Source organism: Orcinus orca, chromosome 16 (genome assembly GCF_937001465.1).
Source record: "Orcinus orca chromosome 16, mOrcOrc1.1, whole genome shotgun sequence".
NCBI lineage: Eukaryota > Metazoa > Chordata > Mammalia > Artiodactyla > Delphinidae > Orcinus > Orcinus orca.
The window spans coordinates 84,868,990-84,892,718 of NC_064574.1; the positions used below are offsets into that span (position 1 = coordinate 84,868,990).

General features: G+C 61.1%; 1 protein-coding gene across 1 annotated transcript in view; it reads right to left on the reverse strand.

Moving 5' to 3' along the window:
- SDK1 (sidekick cell adhesion molecule 1) overlaps positions 1-23,729 on the reverse strand; it is an 826,099-nt gene that overhangs the window by 50,647 nt on the left and 751,723 nt on the right. The window contains exons 31-35 of the mRNA XM_049699672.1: positions 23,556-23,659; positions 21,050-21,120; positions 13,413-13,548; positions 12,104-12,163; positions 9,983-10,084 (exon numbers count right to left, since the gene is read on the reverse strand). Of these exons, the coding sequence (XP_049555629.1) occupies positions 9,983-10,084; positions 12,104-12,163; positions 13,413-13,548; positions 21,050-21,120; positions 23,556-23,659 (473 nt within the window). The remainder of the gene's footprint in view (positions 1-9,982; positions 10,085-12,103; positions 12,164-13,412; positions 13,549-21,049; positions 21,121-23,555; positions 23,660-23,729) is intronic.

A 23,729-nucleotide genomic window follows, 5' to 3' on the forward strand; every position in this document is an offset into this window, starting at 1 on the left:
CACATGCCGTGGAGCAGCTGGGCCCGTGAGCCATGGCCGCTAAGCCTGCGCATCTGGAGCCTGTGCTCCGCAACGGGAGAGGCCACAGCAGTGAGAGGCCCGCGTACCGCAAAAAAAAAAAAAAAAAAAAAAGTGAGTAGGAAACAATTCTCAAATGTATTTTCACCTTCTCAGCAAACTTTGCCAACACATCTGTTCCCCTAAGCAGGGATAACCGGCGGGGAGGGACTCCAGGTGTGGGTAACTGTGTGGCCTCTGGGCCCCCTCAGTCCGTAAAGGAGGTTTGCATGGGTGGCGGGGCTTCGCCCCGAGGGACAAGCAGCGACTCGGCCCAGGAAGGAAGGAGGGGCAGATCGCTAGGATCCAGGAAGGAGCCACGTCCGGGCAGGCGTGCAGCCCCTCCTCCAGAAGAAGGCTGTGAGTCACTGCTGCCACCAAACGGGACGTCCAATGCCCAGTCACCCAGGACGCCGGGCAGCTGTGAGCCCCGCCCGCAGGAACTCAGGCCCGTAAATGAGCATTTCCACTGACATTACAAAGTAATTTTTAACAGAGCTTACGACAGACAAAGTGAGATCATATCTGATAAATCTGTAACGCACGTGAGGGACACGCACCACCCTTCTCTCAACCGACAGCCCCCACTTCTCCAGAACCCCCAGGACTCGTGGAGACAAATACAGTGGTGCTAACGTCTGCTTTAACTTCCGGTTAACGCAGGGACCCGTCAGTGGGGTGTGAACAGCGCTGAGGCCGGTATCGATGGAGCGCCCTTCATACCAGGGGCTCAGGCATCTCTTGCAAACCCTTCATCTGGCCTCACTTCATCCTCATAACCTGGGGAGGTGGGTACAAGTCACTGCCCATTACACAGACGGAAACACTAAGGCCCAGCGAGATCCGGGAACCTGCCCGAGGCCACACACTCAGCAAGCGTGTGGATCTGGCCGTACAAACCCAGGCAGCCTGGCTCTGAGCCTCGCTCCCTCCCTCCCTCCCAGGGGAATTCCTGGGGCCGGGGCAGGGGTAGTGGGTGGGGGGGGTGGGTAGTGGGGGCAGGGAATTCGGCCCCACGTGCCGTGCCTGGGTTCCTGGAGCAGCCCCCTCGGACCAGCACGTCTCCCCGCTGCTGCCGTCCTCCCCTCCGAGCTCCGGCCCCCAGCCTGTCGTCCATCACCTCACTGCTGAGCCAGGACCGAAAACAACTCCAAGGAAGCTTAGCAAGAAGAATCAGCAAACTGGTCACAAAAACTATTTTCAAAAAACTCAATGCCGTGTACTCCAGGCTATAGAAAACATAGCTGGGGGGCTGTGGAAGGAGCCCTGGCTGGCGAGTTTAGGGTCTGGGCTCAGCTGGTGGGACTTGGGACTCTGCTCGATCTCTGAGCTGTAGTTCCATTGTTCGTAAGATTGGAGAAAATATCAGACGTAAAGGGTTTTCGAGCTGAAACGAAATGGGTGGCGTGAGAGCAGAGCAAGGCCCGGCCAGGGGGGCGTGGTGGCCCCAAGCTCGTCCCCGAGGTGACTTCTCTGTCCTGATAATCGCCCGAGGGCTTATCTGGGCGCTGGGCACCTAGGGCACTGCTCTGTGTGGGCTCTGTCCCTGTAGAGACGGTAGGTAATCGAGTCACCACGTGCTGACGCGTGTAGATGTCCGTCTCCCTGGTGGTTCCCGTATGAACTGAGAGCAGCCCAGGTATGTCACCATGGATCCTGGTCGCAGCTCCAGGGACCCCACTCCTGGTGCTCACAGCCTCACGCGATCCTTCTGACACATAGGATATGGCAGACGCGGTGGGGTGGGCAGCCTCCTGCAGGCAGGTCAGGGAGCCTGAGCTGCCCCTCCTGCTGGTGCCCCCTCCTGGCTCCTCTCGCCCCCCCCCCCCCAGCTCCCTCTAAGGAAGCCAGCCTGTATGGTGACGCTCCACGGAGAGGTGGCCAGGCGAGGACCTCGGGGAGGCCTCTGCCCATCAGCCCAGGAAACGGGGTCCCGTGCACAAGCACCCGTGAGCTCAGAAAGGGGCCCTCCCTGGTCAAGCCCTTGGACAGCGCTGCAGGCCTGGCGACACCTTGTGAGAGCCCAAGGTAGAGGACCCAGCTAAGTTGAGCCTGGATTCCTGACCCACAGACTCTGCGAGGTAGCAGGTGTGTGCTGTCTGAGCAGCTATGTTGGGACAATTTGTTACCCAGCAGCAGATGACTAATACACCCCGACCAGTGCGAGCTCCTCAGGGAAAGCACCCAGCCCAAGGCCAGACTGCACGCTCTGGGCTGCCAGGGGCTGGCTGGAGTTTGGTGCGGCCCCTGTTGTAAATGCAGGATTTCACGGTGCGCCAGCGAAACACCCTCTGTTAAGGCCAACATGTCCTCTTAACCAGCCCAGACCCAGCTGTGGCCTTGGCCCCATGAGTTTGCACAGGAAATCTAGGGTAAGCTCCCGGCCTTTCCACTGGTGGACGTCCTGGCAGAACTGCAGAGCTCTGGAGCAGTGCAGGAGCTGGAGCGGTTCTGATTACAGGTGCCTCGGACCAAGGACGGGGTGAGTTAACGAGGGCTCTTAGCTCTGACAGAGCACGTTCACACGTGTGGACAGAATTAGGGGTGCTCCAGCTGCGGACCAGGCAGCGGCAGCCCTAGGACTCCGAGTGTCCAAAGAGTATTTAAAAAAAAAACAGTGGTTTCAATCTGAAAGGAGGTGGAGGCCAGAGAGCTCCAGACTCATAAGAACAAGCACATTTTTCTTAGATGTTTCCGTGATAAAGGTTAGTGCCGAACACATCCAGCATTTGGTTTCATCCAGCAATGACCTTTGTTTTCCCATCATCACCACCGCTCACACCATCTTATCAGCTTAATCACTGCTACCGCCGTCGCGAGACGCAAAGTTAGAAGCCACTCACGCAAACCAGCTACATTGCTCGCGACCGTGGTGGGTTTTCTTTTTTTCCTCTTTGCCTGTAGAGTGAGTTTCCCATCACGGCAAGATCCAGGTCCTGACAGACCACGACCGTATTGTAGCCGACCTGGTCCGCATAACACAACTCACGGCCCCTAATTAACCAACTGCATCCCACGTGGTTTGTATGCACAAAATTCAAGCTGTAGGGAAAGGATCTTATTCTCATTTTCCCCCTTAGAAAACTGAGGCTTAGAGGAGTTAAGTCACTTGTCCCAGGACGGACTGGATTTGAACTTGGGTCTGCTGACTCTAGGGCCCAAGCTACTTCCCAAGGGCAGAGTTGGGAAGCTTTCCATGAAGGGCCAGACACGTGTCTGAGAACAGGGGAGCAGAGACGCAGGTGGGTGGCGAGACGGGGGAAGATGGTCGTGGTGCCTGGTGGTCGAGCGCTCAGCCTCTGTATCCTAGTCTGTCTACTTGAAACTTCCCTCATTTCCCCAAGTTAAACAACATAAGACAAACGAAAGCAAGCAGGTTCTCTCACGAAGAGCTTGACTGGGAAGGAGAGGCAAGAGCTGGGCCAGTGTTTGGGGTGAGACACGGGGTCACGGCACGTCTGGAGCCCAGCGGGCAGCGTCAATACCCGACCCTGGGTGGCCGTCTCCCTAGCTGCCCACATGGAGGCGGTGCCTCCTTGATGTGGACGATCCAGCGTCCACTCTGCCTGCGAAGCTCAGCTGCAGCCCCGATCCTGTCCACCCCGAGCTCTGTGACACGCAGAGGCCCGCCCCATGTGGCTTGACCCTGGATGGCCTCAGCCCCTTCCAGGACCCATGGGAGGCCATTTCCCTTCTGCCCAGAGGGCGCCCTCGTCCGGGGCAGGACTGGGGTCTCCCCGCCTTCAGGGGCCTAGCGAGGGGTGGGCTGCGAGCCACCGGTTGGGTGAACCGCGGGGTTCTCTGGAGGCTCCGGCCGAGGACGTGGACTCCGAATGGTGTGGCGTTTGCGATCCTTTCCAAGTAAAGAGCTACGCGTTAGAATGTTCTCTATAACCTTCCTACATTGATGGAAATAAAGTTATGAATGGTGTCATTTCTCTATGAGTGCTTCCTGGGCTCCCGTGCCTGCTAGGAAAGGCCGGAACCCAGGCAGGGCGACGTGGGGAGCCCGGGGGGCGTGAGAGGGATGCCCAGGTTTGGGGGAGGGGCTGACCCCACCGTGGCGGGAAGAACGCAGGGTGGGCCTGGTGCAGCTGAGGTGCTGCTGGGGGGCAGACTGGGGCGGGGCCGGAGGCTCCCATGGGCCCCTCTCGGGAGCACATCGTGCTTCCCTACAGACACAGGGATGCACCGAGGGGAGGAACCGGAAAAGTGACGGGATGGGGTTCGGGCCCAGGAAGGGTCAGTCCAGCGGGGCATGGAGGACGGGTGGAGGGCGGCTCCAGAGGAGGGGCCTGGGGGCCCGCTCACCCCGGGGGGCCCTGCCCCGCCCTCTGTCCCAGCGTTAACGAGGCGCTCGCAGGGCCGGCCGCCTTCCCTCTTCCCCGCCCCCCGGGCCGCGTCTGACTGCTCTACTGGCCTAGTCCCGGGGGCACCCCGAGTTCTCAGTGCATCTGCTCCTGTTACCCCGCCCCCACTGCGCTTGCAAAGCGCTTGAAAACCAACGCGGATGCTGGGCTCGTTGTCTCCTTCCCCACGCGGGCCTCAGAGCAGGCATCCTGGGGTCAGGGGTGCAGGGGAGAGAGCCCGGAGGGGCGGCAAAGGCCCAGCGGTATCTTGCTATTCTCCCCGGCACGGTGAGGGGACGGGCAAACTCTGCACCCACTCCACCTCCGGGCCCCGTGGCCCCGGGTCGGGGGCTGCAGACGCTCCACCGCCGACCTGAGCTTTCACGGGCACGGCCCACTGGACGCAGAGCGAGCCCTGGCTCCTTCACTGCAGAACCGACAACGTTCTTCCTCCTGTTGGGTCTCAGGGACAGGGCGGACCTCGGCCCCGGGTCTAATCAGGGCTGAGCTGTTGGGACATCCGGGATCACAGAACAACACAAGGAAACTGCAGGCTGTGGCTCAGACCTGCACCGAAGGACCCACCGACTCCAGCAAGAGATGCAAAGGGAGAGACAGGCCGGCGCAATGCCAAAGTCCCTGCATGGGGACCTTTGTGATGGTGACTTCCCACGGCAGGAAGGTGATGGCCGAGACTGGCCTGGGTCTCCCCCTCTGGAGCGAGGCTGTTTCCCTGTGAGGCTCGCACACAGGCACCCCCACTGGCAGCCCGCCGTGGCCCCTGGACCCCTCTTCCCATGTGTCCAGTGAGAGCTGGAGCCCGACGCAGCCACGCGGCCGCACACCGGGCCGCGGAGCCCACGCACGCTTTGCTGGGCTGTGCGGAGCTCCCCCTCCCTACACCCCAGACCCGCAGCCCTGGTCCCGCAACAGTCTGTGAACGTCAGGTGCGTATGGGCGTCAGGTCAGAGCCTCAGGCCTTGTTAGGAGGGGCTGGGTCTGCTCTGCTGCTGTCAGGGCCCCTCGTGGTGTCAGTGCCCCTGGGGATTCTCAGCCACCAGGCCCCCTGAAAGGACAGAGGCTGCAGGGCAGGCGGGAGCTGGGGCTGTAGGCGCCCCGAGCAGGAGCCCTCCCTCTGGGGTCTCCCCTCACCTCCCCGGGCCCCGGGGGTCTCCTACCCTCTGGGGTTTCCTCCCTCTGGGGTCTCCCCTCACCTCCCCGGGCCCCAGGGGGTCTCCTCCCTCTGGGGTCTCCCCTCACCTCCCTGGGCCCTGGGGGTCTCCTCCCTCGGGGGTCTCCTCCCTCGGGGGGTCTCCCCTCACCTCCCTGGGCCCCGGGGGTCTCCTCCCTCTGGGGTCTCCCCTCACCTCCCCGGGCTCCGGGGGTCTCCTCCCTCTGGGGTCTCCCCTTACCTCCCCGGGCCCCGGGGGGTCTCCTCCCTCAGGGGTCTCCCCTCCCCTCCCTGGGCCCCGGGGGGTGCAGCAGCCTGCGTGGCTCCCCTCCTTCCTGTCCAAATCTGCTCTCCCCCACCTTCACTCCCCCAACATTACAGTGTTTGCAGTGCTCCAGGCAACCAGGAAGCCCCGAGCACCCTGGACACTGGGGTGAATCAGAGGCGTCTTTGCATCACAGACAGGAGGTGCAGAGAGCAGAACGGGCGGCGTGTTCCGGAGCAGAGGGGTCCCTAGTTCTGCCCAGGCCGGGGACAGGGCAGCCAGGCCTTGAGGGGCTGGCCTTAAAGGTGGGCTGAGCGGAAGATTGGAGGGTCTTCCAGGGACTGGAGTGAAGAGCAGGGGTTCCGGGCAGATGCAGCGCGGTGTGGGTGGGATGGCGTATGTTCCGGGGGAGCAGTCTCGGAGGTCTGGAAACACAGACGTGTCCCAGGCAGGAAGGCAGCCTTATCCTGAAGGTGGGGCCTGTCCTCCAGTAGTAAGTGTCCTGAAGGCCAGGATATGGGCTCCTTTCAGCTGTAGAACCCCGAGAACACAGAGCTGGGCCTGGAGGTTTCACAGGGGCGGGGGCAGGGGTGACTGGCACAGCAGTTCTGCTGAGGAACCCACAGACACATCTCCCAGAAGCAGCTCTGGCCCCTTGGAAAACTCTGCCATGAGTGCCGCACTGACAGCTGAGCAAACACCCAGTCCCCTTCTGGCAGCAGCATTCAGATCTCCCCTGGGGATCTGGGGATCCTGCCTCCCATTCGGTCCATGTGGTCCAGGTAGAGATGACATCATCCCCTGGCTTTGGGACCTCAGGCCATTGGCTGCAGCAGATGGGCGTGTAAGGCAGGCTAACGGGGGCCAGTGGACTGCCACTGGAGGCACCGTAGAAAAAGGAAACTCTCTTTCTGCTGCCTGAAGCTACAGGACCACCTTGATGAAGAGCCCGCCCCAGACAGGAGTGAGCTGAGAGGACAGTGCAACCAAGAGGGGACATGGGACCAGCCTGTTAGGGTGCTGGATCCAGCCATGCCTGAAGCTGTACCCAGGCTCTTCAACTCTTCTGTTATGTGAATTGATAATTGATTCTTTCAGTTTAAGCTGTTTGGGTTTCTATCTCTTGCAAACTGGAGTCCTTACTAATGTATTATTTTTACCAATTTGAAATGCCTGGACTCAGAAATCAATCTCAATGAGAAATTTCCTAAAGATTACGCCTTCTCTCTGAGGTTAAAAGGATTTAAATATTACATATTTGGACTGGAGGGGACCCAAAGATCATTAACTCTCAACCTCTCATTGTTCTGTAGATGGGCCAGACCAATCCAGTAACCACACAGGGTCTCAGTCATTCACTCACCACTTACTGACTGACCAGTCCAGGCGTGTCCTGGACATTTATCCTGCAGGTGAGACAGGCAAGTTGGGGGCAGAGGTGGGACAAGGACCCCAGTCTCCTCACTCCTAGCCCACAGCTTTCCCCTCTGCACCACGGTCCTCAGGGCCAGGGCTCAGAGAGGTGAAGTAACTGGTCCCACATCACACAGCCGGAAACCGGCCGAGCCGACACTCAGAAGCTCAGGGCGGTCTAACTCGGGAAACCGTGTTGTTTCCAGGCTGTTTTCACACAAGTCTGAGTGTTTCATGCCGACTAGTTTGCGACATGATGAAGCCTCTGGCCAGGTGAGTGGAAATTGGCCCCAACGAACTTTATTTTCTGCAGGCCTGGTTAGCAGCACTGCTCAGCATCGGAACGAAACCATTATAAGGGGCCCTTGGGCTGTGAGAGGCGGAGACTGGGAGGGCAAAGGGTACCTGGCAGCCACGCTGGAAGTACTGGCATCCTCCTTTCAGAACATTCTCTGCAGCGTAAACACAGACGGCAGAGCAACGCGCTGAGGGCGGAACATCCGCCTCTGTGCCCCGGCCCCTGCTTTCCGTGTTCCTGATGGAGTCTGTTTGGAGGCTGCCGCCCACGCCGCGGTGGCAGAGCCGATGGACAGCCTCCTTCCATCCCCCTCCGCGACCCCCGCCCCGGGGAGAGTCAGCATGGGAGCAGGTGTGTGTTGGCAGAGGGGCCCCCGTGGAGGGGGCGGGAGCGGCCAGCGCCCTGCATCATGGCCAGGCCACACGGGCTCAGTCTCAGCTCAGCACTTGGGAAAAACACCTGGTCCACCCGCGTTCACAGCAGCTCCACCACAAACCCGAGAGGTGGAAACAACCCAGGTGTCCACTGATGGGCCCACAGGTAAAGAAAATGGGGTGTCTGCCCACAGTGGACATGCCTACTGCATGAGAAGGAACAGAGTCTGACGCCTGCTACAACACGGATGAACCAAGAAAACACGCTGAGTGAGAGAAGGCGGGTGCACAGGACAAATGTGGGGAGTCCACGCCTAGGAAGTACCTAGACTAGGCAAATTCACAGACGGAAAGTAAATTAGAGGCCGTCCGGGGCGGGGGGAGGGGAGAGGGAAGGGTCTGCTGATGGGCGAGGGGCTCCTGTTTGGGAAGATAAAGGACCCCAGAGGAGACGGCGGGCAGTGGCCGCACAACAGGTGAATGTGCTTCACGCCCCTGAGCTGGACGCTTGCCAGTGATGAGGTCGGCACGTTTCACGTTAACTGTGCTTTACCACAAAACAAACAAACAACAAACAAGACCCAGGAACTGCGCACACCCCACTGTCGCCCGCTGGCTGGCTGCGGCCCCAGTGCCGGCCGGGTCTCCCGTCCAGGCTCCAGCCCTGTTCTCTGGACGTCTGCTCTGGTCCTGGGCCTGAGGCCCTGTCTGGAGTGCCTGGGCCCCCACAGGCTGGGTCCTTTCCCTGGAGTGCAGGCTGGCGGTGGGCAGGTCAGCTCTGCAGGTCACAGCTGGCCGGCCGTGCGCCCCTCAACCCAGTGGTACGAAGGCCCTCACTGATGCCCAGCGAGGTCCCAGCGGTACGAAGGCCCGCAGTGATGCCCAGCGAGGTCCCAGCGGTACGAAGGCCCGCACTGATGCCCAGCGAGGTCCCAGCGGTACGAAGGCCCGCACTGATGCCCAGCGAGGTCCCAGAGCTCCTGCTCTGACGGATGGCACGTGCCACGTCCCCTCCCTGAAATGTCCCCTCCCTGCCACGTCCCCCGTCTGCCCGCGTGGGCTCTTCTGTGGCCAGGCCCATGTCCTCCTGGAACACTTGGCCCCTGCCCCACCTGCTCCAAGGAACCTCCACCTCCCCCCAGACAGACTTTTGTGTAGAGGCCGACGCGACCTCCTGGTGGCGCACTTGTTTATCCTCGCTTACACGAAAATACTGTGGGACCGTTCCAGAAAAATCCTGCTGGGTTAGGCCCTCAGTGCTGATTGGTTTACGACGATAACCTCTCCAAATAGCAAAAGGTCACCTGATGTGTTCTGTGCACCGGCCGAGTGACCAGAACCCCTCTGTCCTCCGGCAAGCCTGGGTCTCTGTCCACAGAGGGATTCCAAGAATACTTCACCCTCCCAACTCCGCACCAGCAGATCTGAGCAGAGCCCTCAGGCCAGCTGCCAGGCTCAGAGGAGACGGCCGTCGGCGGGGCGGTGGGCGTCGGGGGGAGGGGTCGCCCTGTGGGCCAGAGGGCAGGCGGCAGAGCTCGCTGCAGGGCAGCTGGGGCCAGGAGCACTCTGGCCTCCACACAGGACACGACGTCTCCCTGTGGGTTAGCCCCACAGAAGGGACGGTCCTTGAAACATACCCAGGGGTCACCTCTTACCTAAAAGGGGTACAAACATGGATCCACGTGGCTTTTCGAGACCTGGGAAGGGCCTGTTACAGATGGTCAGGCTGACTCAGTGCCGGGGCCACTGCCCGGGCCCAGCCAGAGACGGCAGCTGACAAACATCCCCCCTCCACACACGGAGGCTCCCGCACACCTAGGTTCCCATGGAGGCGACAGCATCGCTCCCCTAGAGCAGGTCCTGATAAATCCAGACGTTAAACACCCCTGAATCTCAAAAGCAAGACCTGGCCGCTGTCCCCGTCGGGACACCCAGCCCTCGGCCTCTTTCCAGCCATGACCGGAAGCCTCCTGCCCCACCAGCAAAATGACCATCATCGAGGGGGACGCTGCTGGCGCCTGAGCTCCGGGCTGGGGGTGGAAACGCGGGACCTACCGGCCTCGCCGACGAAGACCTCCACGGGCGCGCTGGCCGGGCTCTCGCCGATGACGTTGTAGGCTGTCATGACCACTTCATAGCGCCGGTATTTCTTCAGATCTGCAAGGGCCAGGGGACAGGGGTCAGCTGGCGGGACCCCCTCCCTTTCTTAGAAAACTCCCTCCATGAGCCACTCTGAGGGACCAGTGCCCCTTGAGAAGACGCGGGGGAAGAGCTCTTTCTTGCAGAGAGAGGTCTGCGAGGGGCCTGCCACCCTCTGTCCCGGCATTAGTGACACTCGTGAGGCAAAGACGCAACCCACCCTGCGCTCAGGGGAAGGCGGCAGCAGGCTCGTCTTCTGAGGGAAAGAAGCTAGGACACAGGGCCTGACCCGGGCTTGCCTCTTGGTCCAGAATCTCTCCGTAAGCGTAGGAACCGACGGAGTGAGACCCTGGCCCAGTAGGGCAGGCAGAACCTTGACCGCCTTCAAGGGAGGGCCTGGAGGTCGGATCCGCGGCACCTCTGCTGAGCTAGCCGCTCGCTGGGAGGCACGATTTGCAGGAACCATGCACCCAGGTGGTCCGGCACGCACCTGGGGCCTCGGGAAAGCCACGCAACGGGGAGAACCTTCCAGAATGTTCTGGCTTAGAGGTCAGCTGCTCTCACCATGTTGGCTAGTACAGAGCTCGTGCCTGGCTACGGGGCCTGGATTCACATGTCATTTTCTTCCCAGGACACGGCCATTAACACCTCAAAGGCCTCGGTTTGCCGATATGTGTACATTTCATGGTCAAGGTTCTGTCCACGTGGTCCAGCCGTGCTGCCAGACAAACAACGTGGCTTCGTCTCAACCCCGGGACTCGTGTGGCCCGGGAATCCACGGAGACACACCAGAGTGGACGCTGCTGCGTGGTCGGGGCCGCCCCTCCCGCACTGCATAACCACGATTGGAGGGCCTGGACGAGACCCCGGGAGGGAAGCCTCCTCACTGGGGCCAGGCCTGCACTGGACTCTTCACCTGGCTGCTCGGGGAGGTCACGTCTGGGGGAGCACCCGGCCCAGGAGGGACTTGGCGGAGAGACAAGGAAACAACCAGGGAGCGATGGGTGGGGGGGTGAGCGAGCACACGACAGATGGACAGATGAGGTGACGCTGGGGAGGTGGGACAGCTCTGTGAGCCCCGCCCCGGCTGCCAGGCTGGTCACCTGGCCCAGGTGGTGGCAGGATGAAAGGGCACGGGCTGGCAGCCAGTGCCCGCACACCTGGGGCCGGGGGAGGCCCGGCTCCCCCTCCCCCATTTATCCTCTTTCTAATCCAGCCACTTCTCTGTGCTGAAGTGAATCGCGTCGGGGCCCCTTAGCCTTGCACTTGGTTGCTGAAACCCATCCCCAGACAGGAATCCGAGGGGAAGCAGTTTGGTTAAAGAGGAATGGAGGACGGGTGGATAAATAAATGGGGTGTGTGCATGCGGTGGACGGTCCCTCAGCCTTGAGAAGGAAGGAGACCCCGACGCTACAGCACGGATGAAACTAGAAGTGGACCCAGCAGACACAGAGGGACCAACGCTGTGCGATTCCACTTCTGTGAGGTCCCCCCCGGAGGAGCCAGGGTCACAGAGATGGAAAGTAGGGGGTGGGGGCCAGGGCTGGGGGAGGGGACGGGGCGTCCGTGTTTCACGGGGACAGAGTCTCAGTCTGGGAAGATGAGAAAGTTCTGGAGGCGGACGGTGGGGATGGTTGCCCAACAGTGTGAACGCGCTGAACGCCCCTGAACCGGACCCTTAAAAATGGTGAAGACGGCAATCGTGTGTTACGTGTATTTTACCACAATAAGAAAGGGGCTTAAAAACTACGTCCAAGGAGCCAGAGAGGAGATCTGCCCACTCTGCCTTTCCTCCTGTCCCAAACTCGAAGACCAGCTGCCGGTACCCCGCACTCCCAGCCTCTGCTTCTAGAAGTTTCCTTTCCTGTCTCCCTGGTGGTTCCGGCATACCGCGAAGCAGCGTTTGAGGGGGAACCCCAGAAACGAGAGCCTCGAATCCAAGCTGCTTCCACTGGGCCCCTGAGAGGCCACGCGGCGCCGCCTGGCGGCTCGCGGTCACGCCGCCACACGGCTCCCGCTGAGGGCGCTGCCACTTACGTATCAGCTCGTATGTCGTTAACGTGGAGCTGCTGTTCACGCTCTGGAAGCTGCTCTGGGCTGTTAGGGGCAAGCAGAGCAGAAAGGCGGTCAGCGCACAGGGAGCAGCTCTCGCGTGACGGGCTGCGGGCGCGGAGCCGGGGCCTGGCCCGGAAGTCTCTCCACCCCCCGCGTGGCGGGGTCCGCTCGCCGGGGCCCCCGCGCTGCCTGGAGAACCTGCCAGGCCCCCCGGCCCGCGAGGGGGTGGCGTGTGCTCACCCCTCAGGTTAAATGGGTCAAGTTCGCATCTGGCGCGAGGTAGCGGAAGCAGCACAGGGGGAGATGGAGGTCGGCGTCTCCCGGGCAACGCCTCGGGCTACCTGCGCTCAGGTAGAGCCCCGGGCTGAAGGGGACGAGCAGACCCCAGCGCACCCTCTCATTCCACGGACGTGACTTTGTGACACAGCCCAGGGAGACGCTCGCTGCGGTCTGGACATCAGCAAGGGACACCCGGGGTGACGCTGAGACGGGCTCACGACTGAGCCAGTCCTCCTGGCGGGGCCGGGGCCGAGCTGCAGCCCCGAGGCCCCAGAAGGTGGGCTGGGGAGGGAGCACGGGAGCTGCCCATAGCACGCATGAGCCTCGCCGAGACGCGGGGCCCGAGCAGGCCCCGGCAGAGCAGGCCCCGGCTCCCCGGCCGGCCGCCCCGACGCCGGCGCGCAGGGGTTAAGGCTCAAGTATGTCCTCTGACGGTGTGTGGGACGCCAGGAAGAGAGGAGCGGGGAGCGCGGCGCCTGCCCAGCGGCTCCAGAGCTTCCTCAACGGCTGCTGGAAGGACTGCCAGAGTCCGCGGAGGGGTCTGGCGGGGTGCAGGCGAGCAGACAGATGAGCCGGGACAGAAGCCGGGGCTCCCTGCAGCCGCCCCGGCACACCCCAAACCTGCTCCACTTGGGGCGGCCCCGCGCAGCACACGCCCTGCGCTGGCCGGCTGACCCCTGGCCCACCCGAGCCCCTGCCGCCCTGCTTGCCTACCTGCACCGAGCTGTCCTGGGCCCTGTGTCCCCCACTTCCCGTCACATCCTCAGTAACATCCTTTTACCCCGACAGTCACCGCAGATGGATCCTCCTCCGGGCAGCCTCCCCGGTCCCCCAGCGGCCGGGGGCCTCTGCTCACGGCACCTCGCCACGCCCTGGGCCGTGCGCACCGGCGGTGGTAGGGGGCAGAGCCGCACCTCCTCCAGCCCCTGAGGCCCAGGCCTGGGGGGCGGATGCACCGTGGTCACAGGAACCTCCCTGCTGCCGGCCCGTGCAGGGGGAGGAGAGGGCTCACCTGTGAGCTCGGCCCGCAGAGCGGAGGGGGTCTTGAGCGTCTTGGACTCAGTGGCCGAGGCCGCCTCGTACTCTAGCTCCCGGTAGTAGATCCTGTAACCCTGCAGGAGGCCGTTCAGGCTCTCGTCCCTCGGGGGCTGCAAAGACACCACAGTCAGGGGACCTGGATCCACGTGTGGCCGCCTGGCGAGGAGGGATTCACCAGTCCACACGGAGGGCCCTCAGCTGTTTGCGAGGAAACAGGCAGGTGTCACACTGATGAGGGAACTCGGGGACAGAGCCTGCTGTGCGGCTGTTTCCCTGGGGCTCCTGGTGCCGGAGTGCGGCACGGGCGTCTCATCCACGTCCAGCCCAAACCCCCGAGCCCCAGGGCTGAGGCCGGAGACCGTGGCCCAGGTCACAGACGGGCGAGGACGCTGCCCGTAGCGGGCCAACCCAGGACCTGAAGGGAACCGGGGATGTGGCCTGGCTCTGCATCGTCCGCCGCTGGCCTCACCCCATCCCCTCAGTCCCTGTCCCTCTGTCCACCCAGGCTGTGGCCGTCTCACTGGGACCCTCACTCACCCCTCCGCCTGCCCGGTCACCCCCACCCTGCCCGACCCAGGCGCAGGCTGGAACCCACACCTCCCTCTTCCGCGTCAGCGCGTGACGGCGGGGCTCGTCTGACTCCTAAGAACCCGGTGGAAGCCAGGTGACGGGTAGCTCGGTGATGAGGCTTAGCTCGAGGGAGAATGTGAGCCCCGTGAGTGTAAGCCCAGGACCCATGCAAACCCACACTGGGTGCAGCGCCTGGTCAGGCAGGGCCCAGCCGGCTGTCCCTTTCCCTGTGGCTGACAGATCTGTCAGGAGAAGAAAGGTTGTCTCGTTCCACACGGAATCCCAGTGAGGCCGCAGCACCGCCCTGGCTTAGGGGCTTCGGGGTCCAGTTTCCCCTCTGGGATCCTCAGCGAGTACAGGATCAAACCTCCCAAACTGTGACCAGACAGACGGGCCGAGAGCACGCCCGTGATCCTGGCTGGAGGGGTCACGAGGCCCTGCCCGGGGACAGGGACGCTCCCTGGACTCCTGTGACTCTGCAAGGCCACCGCCTAAGTGATGCCACTGCGCCTTGGTACACAGCATCCTGGTGCCTGAATGGAGACCACAGCTTTGGCAGGAAAGCCCCTCTGTTGTTGGTTGAACTGTGTCCCCCCAAGAGATATGCTGACATCCTAACCCCGGGTACCTGTGGACGTGAGACCTTGTCTGGAAACAGGGTCTCTGCAGATGTAATCAAGTTAGGAAGCGGTCACACAGCGGTAGGGAGGCCCTGAGGAAACGACTGGCTTCTTGGAGGCAACTCCGTTTTATTTGTCTAAGTCTTTAATGCACTTGCCTTTTAACCCAGCAGTTACAGGTACACGTCTGGAAATCGATGCTACACAAACATTTGCAGGTGTGCAGTCCTGAGTCCCACAAATACAAGCTCGGGACTAACCCCCGCCCCCCCCCCCCAAAAAAAAAAACCGACGCCTAAACCAATCCTCTCTGGGTCTTTCCAACGACACGAAGACAACAGGACGACCTTCCAGCCTGAAGGGCACGGACAGCAAAATTGCTTGCAAACGTAATCGCAGACTTAGGACTCGTGAACGCCGTCGGGTGTTATAATAGCTAATTCACACAGGCACCTAAATGTTCAACGTGATGGCTCCATGAAGACAAAGCACATTTTAAGAGGCAATATACAATCTAGCAATTATCTGACAAATGCTGAGACTATAAAAAGACCCAAAGATTCTTATAAGATGAGGACATTTGGACACAGGGAGGCCGTCATGTGGAGGCACAGGCAGAAGTTGGAGGGACGCGTCTAGAAGCCAAGGAGCACCAAGGACTGCCGTGGCCACCAGAAGCTGGGGAGAGCAGGGAGGGTGCCTCCCTGTGTCTTCAGAGTTAACTGACACCTTGATCTTGGACTCTGGCCTTCAGAACTGTGGGAGCGTAGATCCCTGTCGTGCTAAGGCGCCCAGTTTGCGGTGACCTGTCATGGCAGCCCCAGGACACCCGCCTGCTTTGCTGTCCAGACTCTCACCCTTCAATCCTGGTCCCTGAACCCAGGCGCCACGAGGACCTGGATGTTCGGATGAGTCTGTTTCTCTGTGACTTCTTGCTACTCAGTCCCAAACCCAGGAACCAAGCGGATGTGGACAGTACAGGCTCCTCTGCTCCCCAAACTCTCCAGCAGGACAGCGCAGACAGCAAGGGTAGTTCCCGAGACACAGGGGGCCCTGCACACGCTCGCTCACGTGCCAGAGTCACCACGTTGTCACCAGCGAGAGCTGCCGCATGCTCCCTCGAGCCCGGGCGCTGCACTGCGGCTCTGCTGCAGCCCTGATCCTCACGGTGCCTCCCGGGTCCTCGGTGACGCCCTCGCCTCATGACAAGCACCTCGGCAGGTCATTTTCCCCATCAGACGCAGACACGCGTGCCTGGGAAACTTGAGTGGACTCGCCACGCGTGTCCATCTTGTTGGAGGAGCCCAGCAAATCCAATCAAACGACAGTCCTCCTGGCTGAGGGGCGACAGACCCCAGCGTGAGCTCAGGGGCAGAGAGCCACCAGGAGGGCCGCGGCGGAGCCGCCAATGGCCCCGAGCACGTCTCCTTGAGGAGCCTGTCCAGGCTCCGCCCACCTGACTTTCAGGGAGTGGGAAGCTTGGGAGGAATGGGAAGGACTGGATTCAACTCACCCAAAATATCAAACAGGCAGGATGCTGGGAGTTTGCGAAAATAACAACGTCCTCCCTGGGGACCAAACGTGGCTCTGGAACCAGCGGCAAACACCCGGTCCCCAGCCTGCGTCCACACCTGGGGGGGGGGGGGGGGTGCGGGGGACGGGGGAAGGGACGGAGGCTGCCAATCCCAGGCTCAAACCCTTCCAGCCGAGGAGGAGAAGATGCGGCAGGGGTGTGAGGAGAGGCCGAGCCCCAAGTCCCAGGCACACCTGCTGCAGCTGCGGGCAGGTCCACATCTGGCCGCACCAGAAACCGCGCCCCCTCCCAGCAGGAGCCGTACCAGCCCGGGGAGGAGGGGAGGTGGTCGCACAGCCTGGAGGGCGGCCTCTCTGAAGGCCTCACTAGTGAGGCTCTCGTGACCCATGGCGACGCACAAGGCCTGCCTGCCTTCGCGGGATCCTGAACAGGGTGTAACCACACTTGCTATTCCTCGAGCTTGGAATAAACCATCTGTCATTGGTGAGAGGCCTCTGCGACTCTGGGTGTCCTGGGAGGTCCCGGTAGGGCAGCTCCACATGACCCAGAGAGAGTTCCAGAAGCAGTGGGACCAGTTCAAGTCCTGGCTCTGCGATGGCCTTGCAGGGCAGGCTCAGGCTGGTGCCCAACCTCTGGGGCTCAACCCTGTACCTGCTACATGTGGAAGCCGGCCTAGGTGGTCTCTAGGGGGTTTCTGAACAGAAGTCTCCCTTCGCACGTGCAGACCTTTCTCCCAGCCCTTGGCCCTGACGACGCGGTTCCTGTGGTGTCTGACTTAGCACGTGCCCGTGGAGGCCGGGCCTTGTCTGTGTTGTGTTCGCTTCTATCTTCCCGCAGCTGCTCTGCCAGGCCTGGGACACAGCCAGTGCTTAGTCAGTGCTGGTGGAGGTGCGCTGGGTTTGCTCAAGTGAAGGCGACACCACCTCTGGCTGGATTCATCCTGGATCAGCCATCTGCATGGGCAGACACTTGAAGGGACTGGGGTCCCCTCTAAAAACACCTTCACTCTGCCTTTTGCATGTCAGAACTTCTACCAGCAGGCTTTCTGGGGGTCCAGGGCAGATCTTCAGTTTTCGAAGCCCCCGTTAAAATACAGATGAGCTGGTCAGCGTGCCCTGGCCTTGACGGCCCACTCCAGCAGATGGAGTGGGAAGGGAAGGGAACCAAGAGCTGGGGACGGCCGGGAGGATGAGGGCGGGCGTCCTGTAGGCGGCAGGGTTGAGTGGAGGGAAGGGCCCGGGTGGGGAGGGGGCAGGACTCCCACCACGAGCCTCAGTCCTGGCCGAGCACTCAGGGATGGGCTGGAGCCGGCGCAGCGGGCTTTCCCAGACCAGGCAGGTCTGGGGTGGGGAGGGTCCACATGGAGTCTGAGGCCTCACGGCGAGTATGAGACAGAGCTGGAACTCAGCTGCTGTCGTCCTGAGGTCTGAGACCATGACTTCCCATGACTTCTGTTTCCTGGAGCACAGAACAGGGATGCCCTCTGACGCCTGTGGGATTAAGTCCCGATGGTGCAGCGGAGCACAGGAGGCCCTAGAGAACCCGGCTCCGTCATGCCTTCCCTCGAAACGTAGCACCAAAGCCCAGCAGCCTTTGCTCTGGCTGTGCGTGATGCTTGTATAGTCGTCTCCCCGCCTTTTACTGGGGGGGTGAGGCAGGAGACAGATGGGCCCCAGGCTGAGCAGCTGGAGTGTGTCCCCTGTGGGGGGACAAGGGCAGAGAGAAGCTGAGCCCTGCCCAGATAAAAGATAAAGAGACCACGTATTTCTCATTCTTGAGGTCAAGGAGACCTGCCCCGACTACACATGTGCAGAAAGGTCCCTCGGAGGTCAAAAGGGATGGGGTGCCACCCCACAGTAGGTGATGTCAACCCTCCCAGAGGCCTCTTCACTAGAATCCATCTTGGCTAAGAGATGCGCGCGCACACGTGGGAGGACTCCGAGATAAACCAAACACGGACCCAGAACCAGGCAAAGCAAGATGACTGGCTGAAGGAAACCCGGAAGAAATGCCCCATATAAGTGACTCAAACTACCACGAGGGCGCAACTCTCTCTCTGAGTCCACCCGTGTGAGTCTATTCACACATATCCTTTTCCCTCCTAATGAACACTTTACTTGTGTCACAGCTTTCCATCTCTTTGTGGGATTCATTTCTGTAAAGCCGATGGGCCAGGGCCTTGTCCCCGGCCACTGGTCTAGCGGCTATAGGATTCAGGACTCTCACTGTTGCAACCTGACTTCAATCTCTGGCCGGGGAACGGAAATGCTGCTTCAGGCCGCCGCAGGCCGAGGCCCCGTGAGATCAGGAGGACCGTTCATCCTGTCACCTCCCACCTCCCTCTGGCCCGAGTCAGCTGTTCCCGTCCTCTGGCTTCGCACTAAGGCGTGTAGAGCTCAATGCGCTAAATGGAATGTGTCCTGTTCACCTCAAGGCGCCCAGCCCTCCAAGCGGGAGCTGGTCCTCTGCAGACAACAGAGCGCGTGGTGAGGAAAGCAACAAAGGCCGAGAGCTGTCCTGAAGAGGCCCCGCCGCCCTGCCCCCTCTGCCCAGGCAGCTGCAGCACTCCTCTTAGGGAGGTGTCCTGTACAGCGCTGAGTCCCCCCTTCCCCCAGTCCATCGTGCATGATGGGATCTGTCCCTTAGGACGTTTTCTTTGATCCACTGCAGCCACACGAGGGGAAACGCCTTTGAGTGACAGACTGTGTGACCCGCTGGAGGTTTCAGAAGAGCCAGCTTAAACGTTGGGATCAATGCAGAGACGTGAATGCCCAGTATGAGCTGCACTCAGTGTGGACACAAAGCCACCACTGTCTAGAACATACACTCAAATCCTTAGATTCCAAACAGCACTGGACCCGTGAAAGGCACAGTTTGATCATCCTACTAAGAGGAATGAAATCTGACAGACAAGCCCATTCAAATGGGTCAACGACCTTGAAATTACAGGCAGTGTTTGCATTTTTAAACAAATTACAAAAACAAAAAAGTTTACAGGTGAAACATTTCATCTGGAATGCAAATCTATATTTAACCGTAGTTCCTTTGTTCTGCTCACTCTGATTTAGTGAATTACTCGTGATTTTAATTATACTTCAATTGCGCAGCAGTTGACGGGCAGTTATTTCCACAGTGCATCATACTGACCACCTCCTGTGCAGGCTTCCTGGCATTAGTTTGTTCTGCTGGGGTCTGAAGGGGGACAGCTGACACACACACGCGCCGAGCGCCTTTGGTGCGGCTCTCGCCACTCCACAGAGTGTTCTAACCGCAACTGAGGGCTTGCGGCCCAGTGGCCAGAGGCGGGATGGCCGGGCTGACAGCCAGCACCTCGTCCACAGCCATGTGTTCGGAGGCAATGAGGTGACATAGCCCCGAGCCGCCGCCTTCGCAGAAAAGCCCACCTAGTCCCTGGACAGACAGGCCCCACGCCTACAGACAAAGCACAGACCTGGCCGGGTCCAGCACAGCCCGAGGGACCTGCCTGCTCTGGGTGGATCACGGTAGTGGAGGGCGGGAAACACAAGTGCCTGGGACCCTGATGGAAGTCAGGGCTGTGGAGGTCTAACGGGCCTTGGACCGGAGACCTTGCGGTGACGTCAGAGGTCACCTTTGACCTCCTGTTTTTATGCAGGAGGAAGCTGGAGCCCGAGAGGCCTCTGGGGATCACAGTCACGCAATGACACACTGGGGCCTGAGCCCAGGCCCTGGTCCTCTCCCGGGGCTCCCTGGTCCTCTCCTGGGGCTCCCTGGTCCTCTCCTGGGGCTCCCTGCCCCTTTCTGCCCCGCCCTTTCCTCCTGTGGCGGCGCAGTGCCCCTGGCCAGGATAAGCCCTCCCCACTCTCCAAGGCCACGTCCAGACCATCATTTGTGCCTGGTTCCCGCTGGTTCTGGGTGTGATTCCGGCATTATCTGGACGATTACCATCGACCCGGAGGGAGCCTCTCGTGCCCACACAGACCACTCCCTGGACCCCCAGCCCACAGAGGCCACTCCTAGGCAGACCTCAGCTCCCCGTGGCTCTGAACCCAGACCACAGCGCCTGCCCTCTGTCTGCCCTCACCACGGCCTGCTGGCTGTAGGCACTGCCCCCGCCCAGGACGGCAGCCCCCATTCTGGACTCAGGATCTTCCCTTGTTGGCCAGATGCTGTGCCCATGCTCATCACTGCCCTTGGCCCCTGCCCATGGGTCTGCGCGCCTGCCCGGCCCAGCTCCAGCCCTGCTCCTGAATTAGCCCCCCATGCCCTGGCTGGATACCTCGCCCTCCGCTGGGCTCGCCCTCGGGCAGGGCAGCCTTCCTTGGCGGTTCTGCCCCTCATTATTTCTGCCCTCAAGGCACCTCACTGTTAGCAGAAATGATCCAGAAGTGGAAGTAAGGCACAGAGGGCAGCAGGTCCTTTCCATGTCGTATTAGAGCACTGCTAACAGCTCACCAAGGGCTATTTGATTATTTAGGAGAAGGTTCCTTGGTTTGACTAAAGACCTGGAACTAACAAAGATTCATGTCATCCTGTTGATGTTTTGTCTGGTTGGAAATAATTCCTGTACTATCGATAACCCAGTAGGACGCGAACCAGTCTTGCCACAGAAGCCTTGCTCCATCTGCGTCCTTCTCCAAAGCTCAGTCCGTCTGCGCTCCGGGCTCCCCCCTTGCCATCCTGCTGGTCCCCTCAGTGCGCTGGGCACGAGTCCATTACGCCTGCCACGACAGTCCTGCATTTCCAGACTTGGAAGTTACACTCACCATTTCCCCGCACAGTGTGCAAGCCCGACTGGCGTGTCCCCTTTGTCCCACTCCACCCCGATCCGGGACCCGGCAGGTGCCGGCTGACCACGCGGTCGCATAAACGGTTTTACCAAACACCGTGGGATGCTGGGGCGCTTACCTGCCACTGGATCAGAACAGACGAGGTGGTGTGCGGCGTCACAGAGACAGAGCTCGGAGGCTCTCCCGGAACTGCAACACCAGAAAGAAGGCAAGGATTAGGCGGCTCTGCCTGTGCCCCGCGGCTGCCTGGGCCACAGCTCTCTCCCGCCCCGGTCAGGAGGCAGGGCCGGGCCCAGCCCCCGAGAGCCGGGGAAAGCTGGCCAGCCAGCATCCAGCCACCCTCTTCCCTGGGGATGCCCTGCCCCCACCCGCCAGCCTGTGTCCAGGAGACAAGGAACCTAATCCTGGTCGGGCGATCACAGCTCACGTCCTTGACCTTCCCCCCCAGGCGGACCCCAAGACAGACACGCGAGTCTGGGTCTCTCCACGGGGAGCTGCTCACACCAGAGGAGGTGCCCGTGGAGCCCCTGCGCTTCCCAGATCTCCCCGGGGGCCTCCCCTCCCCCAGAGGGGGAGCATCAGTGTTTTGAGGTACTCAGGTCAGAGCGACTCCCGAACAGGACGAGTGATCAAGCCAGGCAACGGTGCCCTTGGCTTTAAACACGGACGTGACTGCCAGGGACGGAGGCTGGCTTCTGGGGGCCGGAGGGACGCCTGCCCTGGTCTGGATCTCGGTGGTGGCTCTGCTCTACTCCCTGGGGGACAAGGTCGGTTTGACCCCTGCCCACAGCCCCGCCCTGCTCTCTGGAGTGCCTGCCATGCCAGCAGGCCTTCCTGACAGCCCTTCCCCACCTCTGCTCCCGCTGGGCCTGTGCGGCCCTGTCTCAGCAGTCGGACTGGCCTCCTTACGGCTGCCCCACTGGGACATCCTGACACCCGACACACAGTTAAGGTTCAGAAGTGGGCTTTGAGCAGAATGACTGAGGAGTTCTCCCCGCCCCGCCCCGCCCAGGGTGTGTCTGGCACACTGTCCCGGCGCGGCCCCGGGTCTCTGCTCTGTGAGTCTCCCCTGCACCTGTCAGGCCTCCCCGTCCCGCCCAGGGACAGCTCTCTACCCTGCGCCCTCGACCTCCTGCTGTTCTATCTTAAGACCCTGGTCCAGCTTTCCTGATCACACAGGATTACTATTACGGGGCGGTCTCAGTACCCTAAACACTGTTATAAGGAAACGTTTATTAGCGAACCATCCACAGGCTCCCAGGCCCCTCCCCCAGCACAAGGCTGCCCACCCCTGGAGTCAGCCTCTGCCGCGAGCTGGACTTGAGATGATGCAATGACAACACAAGGCTGTTCCAGGGCAAAGAGAGATCACAGATCTCCGAAAAGGAAGATGACACGATAATCGCATCCAAAGGAGTGATCTGAATATGAAAGGGGTGAGAGAGGCCCTCTTCTGACTGAGCCCGTGAGGGGCGGAGGGAGGCTGGGGGAGGCGTCCTGCTTCCACAGTCCTTCTCAGAGACTCCCCCCCAAACCAGTGTGCTGCATTTTCTTTCTTCTAACAATCAGTGCTTAGCTGAAGTGGAACCTTGGTTGTGTTAAACGTGGGATTAAAGCGGGAGCCACAACCTCAGTTTCTCCAGGGCCAGGTCCCGCCCCTCCTCCCCGGGAGCTCAGCTGGGACTGCAGCCTCCCATGAGCTCGGCGGCATGTCCCCGGTCAGGACCACCAGGGGGCCCTGGTGGCTTCTGCTCTGTTGCAAATAGTCTCTGCGTGCCCCTGAAGAGCTAGAAGGGTCCCCGGAACCCCTTAGCTGGTCCTTCAGGTCACTGGCGGCCTGGTGTTGGAGAAGCCGCCCTCCCAGGTTACAGAAAGAGCAGAGCTGAAGGTGGGGGGGTCCCGGGGCGAGCAGGCGGACGTGGGCTGGTTTGAGCCTCGCTCCCCTGCTGCGTTAACTGGGGGAGAGGGTGCTCGGGGCAGGTCTGGGGATTATCGTAAAGCACCGCTGGGCGGGCTAAGGGTTGGGGTCTGCAGTCCGGGATCAGAGCCCAGCACTGCTACGCAGCAGCGTTCCCTTCCTACCCAAGCACCTGCCTGTCCGCTGGGCGGACTTGAGGACACCGTCTCCCAGCTCCCTCCAAGCCTGCTTTGATCACCGATTGCCAAACGAACTCACAACGGATCTCCAGGCCCAATTCCTCTGAGCAGGACAGGGCGGGTGAAAAGCCACCTGGAGCTGTTAGGGGGTCTCACTTCCATCACTTAACTGGGCTTTTGTCAAGTGACAAAACTGGGTGGCTCGTGAATGAGAAAAACGGGGAAAACCTCTTAAAACACAGCTACCCCACGACCTCTACCTTTAATGACCCTATAAGTTAGTCAGTCTCAGGGATGCTAATGGTCGGGGTTTGGAAGCCAAAGAAACCTCCTCCCTTTGGAAGCCCTTGAAGTCTTGATTTACGGCCCTGGGCTGTACAGGAGCGCCCAGCTTCTGCTGCTAGTTGAGCTCCACTGCCCACGGCCACTCCCCCCACTCCCCTTCCTGGCTCAAGACGAGTGGGTCTCTCTAGGAGCTGGGGTTCCGGGGCGCAAAGGCGGCAGCGGGAAGTGGGCCCCTTGCTCACCGTCCTGCAGCGTGGTTACCGCGTCTGTCTCCGCGCTGAAGTCACTGTCCCCAATGTCATTGGTGGCCTTCAGGCGCAGCTTGTAGGAGGTGAAGGGCCTCAGCCTGAAACACGGAAGGGACCCGTGACCGCAGAGACCGCCGCCTGTCCGCGGGCCCGGGCGGCGGCGAGGAG